General features: G+C 32.3%; 1 protein-coding gene and 1 non-coding gene across 2 annotated transcripts; both read right to left on the reverse strand.

Moving 5' to 3' along the window:
- Window positions 1-1,515: 1,515 nt before the first annotated feature.
- Window positions 1,516-12,256, reverse strand: LOC130893884 (inositol oxygenase). Its single transcript, XM_057800323.1, has 6 exons — window positions 12,038-12,256; window positions 9,277-9,460; window positions 6,812-7,020; window positions 5,907-6,043; window positions 4,603-4,833; window positions 1,516-1,813 (listed from the first exon to the last, which is right to left on the reverse strand). The coding sequence occupies exons 1-6, from the start codon at window positions 12,047-12,049 to the stop codon at window positions 1,705-1,707; spliced, it is 882 nt and encodes a 293-aa protein (XP_057656306.1). The 5' UTR covers window positions 12,050-12,256; the 3' UTR covers window positions 1,516-1,704.
- Window positions 7,563-7,634, reverse strand: Trnap-ugg (transfer RNA proline (anticodon UGG)). Its single transcript has one exon. It is a non-coding gene; the product is annotated as a tRNA-Pro (tRNA).
- Window positions 12,257-12,514: the final 258 nt, after the last annotated feature.

Genomic DNA, 12,514 nt, shown 5'->3' on the forward strand with positions numbered 1-12,514 from the left:
CCGTTGGATGTGGTAACGATATAACTGTTTTAGGGTGAACATCAATTTCATCTAAGAAAGTTTGTTCTACCATCACATTTCTAACTATCCGGAAACTATGAGTGTTGGTTGAATTTCTTTTTAACTTTTCAGTTCCGGATAAGCGGTTGTGAATAAGTGCGAATATGGAATGATGAGGTGTTATTCGTTAAGGATATTTTTCAGCAAATATAGACTCTTGCTGGTCGAGAATTACATTGAGTAAACACGGTAAATGAATTGTCGAAGTGACAACTATTCTAAAACTTTGTAATTAAAAACAATGTAGAGGTGGTTATTTCCAGCATTTATTACGAATAGTATTACATTTTACATCTTTACTACTGTTTTCTACTCAATTTATTTAAAAAGTTATAAACTATGACGTTTATTTTCTTTCTCTGCAGTTATTGATTTTCGGATATAAATTTTTCATTCTCAAGTAGGTAAACAATACGCATAAATATGTTAAATGTACATTTTTCTGAAACGCTGAATATTTCTTTTAAAATCTGGCAACCGTGTTTCTAAGACACTAAGCAAGAAAAGTTTATCGACAAAAATTGGCAGTTTACTAGTAAATAAGTACACATTTTTATTTTTTTCAGCATAATTAGTACTTTATCTTTATATGTGCAATTTATCCAATATTTACGTAGATTTACCTGCAAAAATAATATTTTCAAATCATCCATATATGGTTTCGTGTCCATTATTATCAAAAACGTACATTTTATATTTAGCTCGGTATGCATTTTGAGAGACATTTATATGATATATTTATTTTCAGAATGTGAGCTAGAGCATTTTACGGCAGTTCTTAGTATGTAGAAGATATACCAAGTGACGAGGGACGAAGAGATAATGATTCAGATGAAGAATATGTGTCGTTTTCTATGAAACAACGTGTAAAAGCTGCCGTTGTTACCGAATCAGATAGTGATATAAATTCATCAGACACTGAATCAGAAATGGGCGTCGAAGCTCCAATCACCTCAAAAACAACCATAATACTAAACAAAAATGAGATTGGTATCAAAATTAAAGAATTGTGATGAAAGGGAAAACTTTGTTTCCGTATCATTAGAGTGTTCAGAATTAATGCAAGGATTTGAACGGATGGAGTTCGAGTCTATGAGAATATATCAGCAATTATTACTTGTATTTGCTACAGAAGAGTATTTTTCTATTGATGAACGAATAGTACCCTCAAATAGTACAACCCTAATAAACCAAAGAAGTGAGGATTCAAGAATTTTGATCCCAGTGGAGTGTTAGGTTTCAGTTATGATTTTGACATATTTGCTGAAAATCAAAGTAATGTTATTCCTGCCCGGAACACCAGATCTTGGAACGTAGTTACTAAACTTACTATTATCGTTCGCAGATATCAAAATTATATGTACTTTGACTTTGATGCCAAAGTAAATTCCCGCGAAAATTATTTGTAATATGTCAAATCTATTATTTTTGATGAGGAGTGGATAAAGTATAGTATTTAACACGTAATGTAAATATATTACATAGCGACCACGTGAGCTATTTACAACTTTATAAACCTTAATATACTGATAAATGATTTATTAGTTCATAGAAAATAAATGAACATTGAACAAAATATTAGCATATAATTAATATAATTGACTAAATTTGAAATAAGTTGTTGCCATTTAATTTCTTGTTTATCTACCATTCCAATACACCAGGAATATACTTCTCAATGAGTTTCTCATAGTAAGGCCACAAACTTTCAATATCAGGTACTTCACTGCTCTTGGTATACAAATCGTACTGACTGAAATCAAATAGAAATCATTATACAATAAAATAATTCACGAAGTTAGTTTTTTCATTTCACAAGTGTTTTACGAGAATGGCTCCCAGAAGTACCTGGCCTGACCTAGAGCTGCTTGAAAAGTACCACTGTATTAAAAAGTACACAATCTATACAGCGTATGTTTCAAGTTTGAAAAGGCCACATTGTCTAGTATTTGTTTAGCAGTCATCAATAGTGAACGTATTCCAGTGAATTTGTAAACGTGGAAAAAATTGGTCATCGTTATGTGATACAAAACTTTTATTTGAAAAGCATTAGCCCAACCAATATAAAAGCTGAACTAGATTCTATTCTGGGTGAGATTGCTCCTTCGTTACCAATAGTAAAATATTGGGTAGCAAAGTTTAACCGAGGCCATATGATATACGAAGACCAGCATCGCAGTGGTAAACCAAATGAGGTGACGGCTCCAGAAATGTTGAAGAAAATCAACAAAGTGGTACTCGATGATCGTCGACTGAAAGTGCGCGAGATAGCAGACCTAGTGGGTATTTCAAAAAGTGCGGTACATCGCATATCAACTGAAAATTTGAACATGAGAAAGCTGTGCGCAAGATGTATGCTGAATTTGCTCACAATGGAATAAAAACAGTCGTAAAGATGTTTCCATCGAATGTTTGGCAATGTTTTACAGAAAGAGAGCCGAATCTTTGCACCGTTCCATAATCATGGATGAAACGTGGGTCAATTACTTCATACCCGAAACCAAAGAACAATCAAAATGAGATGAAAAGGGAGAACCGCCTCCAAAGAATGCAAAGACCGTTCCATATGCAGACAAGGTCATGGCGTTGGTTTTTTGGCATACGCGTGGGATAATTTTCATTGATTATCTTGAAAAAAGAAAAATGATCAACTGCGAGTATTGTGCGAAATTATTGCAACGTTTGAGAGAAGAATCAATGCAAAAAAACGGCCGCGTTTGGCTAAGAAGAAAATGTTGTTCAATCAAGACATTGCACCAGTTCATATATCCGTTGTTGCAATGGCCAAAATTACTGAATTGCTACTTCATGCATTTTATTCGTCAGATTTAACCCCTTCGGATCATTTTCTGTTCCCAGACTTGGCTTGGTGGTCAATAATTTTCCAACAATGAAGAGGTGATATCGGCAGTTAATTGCTATTTTGAGGAGCTTGACGATTCTTATTATAAAAAAGGTATCAGACATACTGATCATCGTTGGGAAAAGGGTATGGAGCTAAAAATATATTACGTTGCAAGCTAAATATATTTTTTTTCCAAAATTTTTGTGTTTTCTTTGTTGTGCCAGGTACTTTTAGGATCAACAAGTAGTTTACATGATTTAACGAAAATTAGCTAAGCAATTTGTTTTAAAACGATACTTTGTTTAAAATGGACTAACAAATAGATAATCTTTTTGTGTATATCTTGGTACAATTGGTCTTTAAAGAGAATAATTTAAGTACAGACATAGTAATACTAAATTGTGCGGTTCATAATGAAAAAATATGCCAACTTAAAAAATTAATAGCCTCTGCTCTAGGAAAGATTTTTGTTTCACTATGTGAAGGCGATTTACAACCGTTCATAATGACCGCTTTATTGTGTCAACAATATTAAGAAATCGCCACCTTAATGCCGTTCAAATGCAACGCCAGCTCCGTGAAGTGCGAGGAGTGACTATTAGTAAGTGAGCAGTAAGACGAAGACTACAGGAAAATAACCTGACCCATAAAGCACCTGCGATTGGTCCGAAACTCACTTCAGCTCATCAGCAAGCAGGACGTTCTGCTCTATTCTCAAATGAGACTAGAATATGCCTGCATGGTAGCGACCTAAGGAAAGTGTACCGAAGACCAAGAGACCGATTTGCAGATTGCTGCTTTGAAGAGTGAAGTGCTTATGGAGGTGGTTCCTGCATGATGTGGGGTCCAATTTATATAGTAGCACGAACCGATCCTGTGTTCATTGGTAACGGCGACCGAAGAAGAGGCTTAACGACTGATAGATATATCGAGGAGATTTTAGCAATTCATGTGTTACCTTACATTGTAGACGAATTTACCTTTATGCATAACAATGCAAGGCCGCACTCCTCTAGAATCGTGCAAGATTACCATTATTAAGTCAATTTTCGGGTTATGGAGTGGTCAGTATACAGTTCCGACCTAAATAACACTTATAGGATGAGCTAAAAAGAAGAATTCGAGCTAGACTTTCGACCCCAAACTCGATCCTAGAGCTTATTGCAGTAGAAGAAGAGTGGCTTAACATCCCACAAGAAACAATAGCTAATTTGATTAGATTTATCCATAATCATATGAGAGATGTTATTAGAGCAAAAGAAATTAAGTGTTAAGTTTTAAATTGTCAATAACCCTATTTATGTCAATAATAAAAAGTTTAATTCGCTTAATGCATTAATTTGACTATGTTAAACATAGGAAGTCTAAATAAATTTTCATAAATTTATAATCACATTAAAGCATATTAAATTGTCTTGAAAACAGCATATATGTTTTGATCCGATGAATAATTTGAAAAAAATATATAGTTGAAGTCAAAAGTTTACAGTGGGCCGATTTCTATACACGCAAGTATATATTGGTTGAGATAATTTGTACTTCAGAATTACAATGAGTATGATTTTTATGCCAGAAAGGCCAAAATAACATAATCTTCAACTTGAAAATGTACAGAATTTGAAAGTAGATGGAGTATTTGTTACGATGAATTTCCAATGATTTCTGATTATAGCATAGAGTGTATACTTTGAACTTACTTAAAATTTAATACCCATTTTTTAATGTCTTTATCTGATTCAACCATAAGATGTTCGTAATCTCCACCAGAATGCCAAGGATAGAAACTGTGATATCTTATCATGGATAATGCTTGTGGTGGAAGTTTTGTTTTGTTGTGTATCAGCATTCTGTATAGATATTCGTCATGTCCCCAAGATATCATCAGATTTTTTAGACCACAGTTAGGTTTGTAGATACCATATTTTGTACTGCAAATAGATATTTGTGTTAAAAGGATAACATTATAAATTTCTGAAAAAAAATTTTGTCTAAAAAGCTAAACGAAGCTAGTACATATAATACTAAGTGTCAAAAGTTTTTGCCCACCCCACAATCCATTCATTTAACTTCGAAATAATACACTTCAACAAATTTCTCTTTTATGTAGAATATTACACCGTCAAATCTCACAAACCAACCAACTTTATACGAAAGTACTGACTGATTTGTTTTATTATTCTTTTACTATGAATTATTTCTCCGCGGTTTATGATTGTAGTTTAGTCTCAGTTAGCACTTTGAAACGCAACAAAGTACTATGATTTATACTTTTGGACCAAGACATCTTTTTATGAATTCGTATATGAATTGTTTCCGTCCTCCTAAATTCAGACTTGTGAATTTTAAAATGGACAAAACCAAGGATTTATTCGTCTTTATAGTTTAGATAAAAGTAACCGTACAATTACCGCCGATTTAAAAACACATCGAATTATCATGGATTAAAATGTAAACAAATATGCATCCTCCCGAAGCTTTCGCGATAGCATATATAGATAGACGTTGCAATGGGCTAAAGAACATCAAAATTGGATACACAAAAAGTGGGAGAGAGTTGAGTGATGAGTTGAAGTTTGAGACTTTTGGATCTAAGAGAAGAGGCTAAAAGAAGAACGGATGTTAGGTCCATGTGTAATCTCGACTGTAAAACAAGGCGAACGCTCGGTGATAGGTTAAGCATGTTTGGGAGAAAAGCGACTGGAGATGGGATTGATGAGATTTTGAAGAAAAAAGGCTGATCGGCAGAAAATTTATCTTCAATCATGACGCCAATCCTAAGCACTCTTCGAGTCTGTGTAATTGTATTTGTAATGATTGGAAAGCAAGAATGTACATCATGTGTACATAAATTTTTAACAAACTTGGGCATATATTATATCTATAATGCTCAAGGTATGAATAATTCAATTTCTTGCATCACAAAATGAATCATAAGTTAACTAATTATGAGAAATAATAACATAACAAACTCTTACACAAAAGACTCTAATTCTATACTAACTTGTACTTTGGATTTTGACCATCTACATTGTTTTTGAATGAAGTATCTCTGTATACAATATTTTCACCCCATTCGCATCCTACTACGAAGGTGTCTCCTACTACACACCATTGAGGCTCGTCGAAAAATGCCAGAACCTGCAAAACGACTCGTTCTGATTAGATGAACAAAAACAAAACAGATAATTGCGAAATTACAAAGGCATTTTAGTATCTACTTGATAATTATATTAAATAATGCTCACTAAAAATCGTTTATCTAAATGTTATAAACAACGGCTAAACTTTAGATTATGGACTGTCGAATTGGATGTGTTCATATTTTTATGACAAAAAGTCAATGAGGTAATGGGTTTATATACGAAATTTTAAATTTAGAATATGAAATAGCTTTTGAGATTTATGTGAAACGAAACGTTACTCGTTTGAGACGTCATTTTGTATACATGGCGTGTGCAGTGTTGCCAATAATCTTTTCGGGGTCGGATTATGTCTCAATTAATGAAATTTGCTCAAGAATTCTATTACAGTTACGATGTCATGTTTAAAATACTGCTTAGCCCGAAATTTCGGCACAAAGCTATGAACATTATAGCGAGTCCTTTTCAGTCATCGCTTGTTCGTCTTACAGTTGAGGAAGTTAGGTTAGATTGCTTAGGTTAGGTTAGGTTGGATTATGTTAGGTTAGGTTAGGTTATTATTTCTATATATTATTATCAATATAACCCAGTTTTAAATTATTTAAATAAAGGTTCCCTTTACGGGTGTGGTCTCGCAGCTTTTTCCGAGGTCGCTGAGAACTCCCTTATACGTTTGCAATTTATACTAGTCAGTACTGATTTACACTAGACACTAGAGCTCAAACTTTATCTTCTAATTAAGTAAAACGGGGGTTTTACCACATACTTTTCCTGCGTCGTGAATTAATCCTGTAAGTTGGAACCAATCATCATCTGGATAATCTTTTCTTATTCTTTCTGCTGTTTGAAAAGCATGTACTATGTTTGGAATATCGACATCAGGGTCACTTTCATCTACCAAATCATTTAATTTAATGAGAGCATCCTTCATAGTTAGTTTGAAGTGATCGAATTTCGTCCATTTTTCAATTTTTTCTGAAAGGATTCATAATTTAATATTATGATTCAAGCATTTATTTATAGAAACTGATAATACAATTGTATAATATATAGTAAGAGTTGCAAGTACCTCATTAGGCCCACCCATTTGCAGGTAGTAAAAAAATTCAGAAAAAATATTATTTTGTACATTCATTGCGTGACGTTTATTTTCATAACAATATAAGAAAATGTGACTTATTTTATGGGAAATTGTATAATGTGTTGCCGACATTTCGGGGCATGATTCGTTAAATCCAAAATACTTTGTTTTTTAATATGTTTTTATTTAAATAAATCAAATAAAATCGTACGTGAATAAAAATTATTTCATTATTCTAAGAAATTTGTTTTCTTATCAAAGAGTACGTGAATGTTTTGACAACTGAATATTATCGTTAAAAGTGATTTCTTAATTAGCATGAGCGTAGAATATTTTTCTGGAAGTATATATAAATAAATATATAAATAAAAGTTATTAATAAAATTGTTATTATTAATAGAAACATAAAATGAATTTAATTGAATAGTAAAAAGATGGGCTCAGCCGGGATTTGAACCCGGGACCTCTCGCACCCAAAGCGAGAATCATACCCCTAGACCACTGAGCCTCAGTAATGGAATGAAAAAAGAAATAGATGAAAATTATTATTTGACAATGATGAAGAAACTATCTTCTTTCGCAAAAATCAAATTGTAAGGTCACAAGTAATTTGGACATTTGATCGTATTTTCAAAAGTTCAGATGTTTGTCATTAATTTATTATGAATAGAGTTGAGTAATGTATATTTTTTTAGACTGTTAGGTAAAACTATTTTTGTTTCAGAATATCTAATGAAATAGTGTGAAATAGCTATGCCTGAAAGATCCAAAAAAGGTCAGTTTTGCCAAAGAATTTTTTCTTTGACAATAATATTGCTTGATCTTCCAAATAAGTAAACATATATTAATGTTTCATAATATATATTAAAAAATCTCTTTCAAAAACACACTTTATAAAAATGTAAAATTAACCAAACAAGGACAGACTGAACACACTGTTAACACCACTACTACACTCACAATTACACTGTTTAAAACGCTTTTCGATAACCAATGTAAACTTCAGTCTATGAAGCTGATAACTTGATTATCGAAATGCGCTTTAGACAGTGTAATTGTGAGGGTTGGTGTAATGGTGGTGTAAATAGTGTGTTCAGTATGAATATCACCAACGGCTCTAGAAATTCCAACTTAGTAAAATAAAGACAGGATATTAGGTGTCCTGCATATGAGGTTAGTGCATATGACTTGGTATGTATGATATAAGAATTTTGTAATAATAGTCTTGAAAAAAAAAATTATTTATTTGCAAATTTACAATTTAATTCTATTGAGTAATAAGTGAATGGTATGATGCAGGTGAGTGTCTTATGACAGGTACCATCCATTAACTCTAGTTTATCATACAGAGCTTCGGGCCACTGTCTTTTTAGTCTTCTTTGCTTTGATTGTTGTATTTTTATATAATTAGAATTTTGTTTTCTATTGTTAGCTGTGCTTTTCTATTTATTAGCCAATACATATTTTTATGTCCAGATATTTTCCTTTGGCCTTTATGTGTGCGTTCCATGTCAGTCCTCGATCTAAATAGAGGACTAGATATAAGTCTATCAGTTTCTTGTAAGTAGAAGCAAATTACATAAAGTAATTAAAACTTCGAACGAATTTAAATTCAAACAAACGAATATGATAACGAAAATAACTTATCTATGAGAAGAAGCTTCATTTATTATTGTATTATTATTGAAACACCATAAAACTTAACGTTAAATGTTCTGTTACACCTTACCATAAGTTAACCTTATTTCAAGCTTCTCTCTACAGTTCAAGTGCCTGTTCCCTGTTTTCATACTTCCTGGTTATTGCCAACTATTTATGTCATACGTATCAGCATAGTCCGCCATGACCCCTACCCTGGCCTTATTTTTTACTTTTAAATCTTTATGGTGGGGTTTTTAAAAAACTTTTTCCTTCTTATTAAGTTGAGACAATGAATGAGCAGTTGTAACCGAAGTTTTCTGTATATACTATATCCTCGTAGTCCATTTTTCTAAATGTACGCGTTTAGGTGGAGATTGAAGGAAAGAATAGAAGTGAATTGAAAAATTTTTTTATTACTAATACATATACTGTCATAAGGAGTAAATAAGCATTTAAACTATTAACGGGAAAAATATGTGTGTGGTATATGTGTGGTAAAAATATTTTACCTTGTACAAATTTCACAGTCTGATTGGTGTGCATCAATTCGTAAGTTTTCCTGACTCGTTCTTTAATTGGGTCATTCTCGTCTATGGTATAATCTCTAAATTGACCAACAGGTTTTTGAGCGAATTTTGGTTCGGGTCTTAGTAATTCAGATGGGTCGATAATGTTAACAGATCCAACTTTTTTCTAAAACGACATCAGATACATTTATTTTAGTTTAATCTAATTTAGCAGACAAGTAAAATAATCACAAACATATGATATATATTTAGTGTAAAATGTAGAAGGCTGAATAACGAGACTTGTCTAAAAAATATTAATTTCCACGTAATAATGCTTATTTTAAGGAACTATTGAGGCTCAAGTGACCATATTTATTCAAAATAAAAAAAAAAAGGAACAAATAATGAAGCAAAGTGACTGACCCAGCGAATTCAAAGCAGCTTTTTTTGGGGATTCCAAATTACCTTCATTTCATAACCTTCTCATTTTTCTAACAGCGTGCAATTAACTTAATACTTTCCCATATACCTGGTAGCACGTTTCTTTATTAACCAACATACTTATGCTCCTCTACATTCCACACCGTTTTATTATACGTCCTCCTATTTTTCACTTGCACGAGTCCAACGAAGACATTTTTCGAACCACATGCTGACCGAATCAACCGTACAGTTTTCTTGTAGTTTTCTTTGATATATGAATTTTGAGTTGTTAATCGAGAGTTGATTATTGTGTTACCTTTCCCCCATCCTCGCGCACTTAGATATATGAACGCGAGAGAGAGAGAGAAGCTGCGGTAATTCTATTGAGGGAGATCGGGACATTTTTGTGTGGATTATGGTTTATTTTGGGAATGGAAAAAAAATCTTCACAGGACTGGGAGAAGTATTTGAGAAAAGAGAATAAAATAAAATGGCTCGGAAAATAAAATCGTTGTTATGTGATAGAGAGTAGTTAGAAGAATGTCGTCGTCGGCCATTTCGCTAATGAACGATTCACCAGGATACAAGAAAACCGCTAAAAACTGACGAGCTCTATGGTTACAAGATGTAGAGAGAATTTGTTTGCAATTTGGATGGTGATATTATTTATGTGAAGCGAGGGATATATTAGGTTTGGCCTTGATATAGGAAAGATTCCTGTATCGGCAAAATTCGGGTAAGCGGATACAGCTACGACTGTACTATTTCCTATCATCGGCTATTTCGTTGGTGAATCGGTTTACCAAGTTACAGAAAAACTGCAGAAAACATGCAACATCGACGATCGATGAAGTGGGTTTTGTACAGGGTTTCACCTAATGGCGATAGTGGGATTGTCAAGAAATGCAAGGTAGTTTTTAGGGAGGTCTTGGTATGTTGTTGCTTATAGCCGATGGAGGGAGATAGGGGAGCTTGCTCTTGGGCTTTGTGGAAAGAGGCCATCTATTAGTGATACAGGGGACGAGAAAAGTGTTTTTGGTAAAGGAATTGTTTGCTTCTATGATTTGAATGACGAATCGGGCTTGGAGATTATTTATACGGTTCGAAATGGGTGTTATGTCAATATCAACGGTATTGAGACTGAGTCGGCACTTATATTGGCAGTACCTGAGAAGGGACTGTTCGCAAGACAAAAGTTTTTTGAGATGGTCAGGTAAGGGGTAGTTGGCTATATATTGGATTGTGGGACGAATGTAGGTTTTATACGTATAAAATAAGGTAAGAGGGTGGGTCGTCTAAATTTTCCCCCAAGTGCCTTGATACGGTCACAACGGATGGGGATGTAAAAGTCTCACTAAACCACACCCCTCATTCAATTAATTGTATTTTCTCAGTTTATATTTTTTGAAGTGGTAAATTTAATCCTAATTTTAATATATTAAATTGATTAGAGGTACTATGCTTTGTATTTTTTGTCAATTATTATAAAATTAGATGACTAAAATTGATTTATTACTATAAATGCTTCTAAATGTTCTTGATTTTAGTTCTCTTCTGTTCCAAAATTAGTTTTTTTTTGATAGTTTTTAAAAGAAAGATAAATTTTCACGTTTTGACTTTTCTTTATGTCTTTATCAAAATATGAATTTTTAGAAATAGTTCACATTCATAAGCTATAAATGATAAAAAAGATCTAAATAATTTAAGTAAAATTTATAGCTCTATTTTGTGAATTCCACTAATTTTAATATATTTGAGATGTGGAAATCGAGGAAAAATAAATTTTATTATTGGAACAAAGTTCTAAGTTGATTTTATCCTTATTTTGATATTCATGATGAAGGTGATCTATAGATCAATATGATCAATATAAATAAGCAAATTGTCAGTGTCTATATCGTATTTTGATAAAGATTTAAAGAAAAGTTGAAACGTCAAAATTTAGCTTTCTTTTAAAAACTATTAAAAAACTAATTTTGAAACACAAGAGAACATTTAGATGCATTAATATATCAAAAGGTCTAAGAAATAAGAAATTGAAGAAATTTATATATATATAGTACAAATTACAATTTTCTAAATGACGAGGGTGTACATTGTACAATGCGAATATATTAAGCGCGCACTTTTTTTGGTTATCATTTATTTTGATTTTAGTGACCTAAAATGAATAATAAGATTATAAATAAAAAAAGGCTAAGAAAATAAATATTGTGCCTTATATCTATATAGATTCTCTTGGTAGAAAACTTTTAAGTACCTATTAACTATTATTTTCTTCCGCATTAAAAAGTAGAATTCAGTCTCTCTAAATATAATAAACTTGTATTATGCTTACCAGGTCCCTCATTTTCACACGATCCCGTTTATAACAAACTACACTAATGCATTGCTTAAAATTCGTTTAAATATGTCAATATCAATATTTCATTAAGAGCTGATAGATAATTTTTATGCCGTACGAAACAGTTTCTCAAAATATTTCCAATTTTAGAAATCAGTAGCGTCTCTTTTAACCCTAAATTACTAAACTTATTTTACAACGCTTACTGCTAATTTTCGTCGTTCCGACTACACTTTCAAAACAGATGTTTTATTGACAAAAATATATTTTTAAATTTATTATTAACAGTAATTTAACAACAATCTCGTTCAATTAAATCACACATTTTTTATACAGGGTGTTCCGGGACTTGATGCAAAAATATTAACGAGTGAGTAGATGACATGAAAATAATACTGTTATACGCCTTTGAAGTTGCGAAATCAGAACTTATATTTATGTATATTATTTTCTAAATTATACATTCAAACA

This window comes from Diorhabda carinulata, chromosome 5, assembly GCF_026250575.1.
Source record: "Diorhabda carinulata isolate Delta chromosome 5, icDioCari1.1, whole genome shotgun sequence".
NCBI lineage: Eukaryota > Metazoa > Arthropoda > Insecta > Coleoptera > Chrysomelidae > Diorhabda > Diorhabda carinulata.

Coding starts and splice junctions, on each gene's coding strand:
- LOC130893884 (XM_057800323.1), bottom strand. Junction 7,021..9,276: donor GACTGTGAAATTTGTACAAG/GTAAAATATTTT, acceptor GAATCCTTTCAG/AAAAAATTGAAAAATGGACG. Junction 6,044..6,811: donor TAATTCACGACGCAGGAAAA/GTATGTGGTAAA, acceptor GTCGTTTTGCAG/GTTCTGGCATTTTTCGACGA.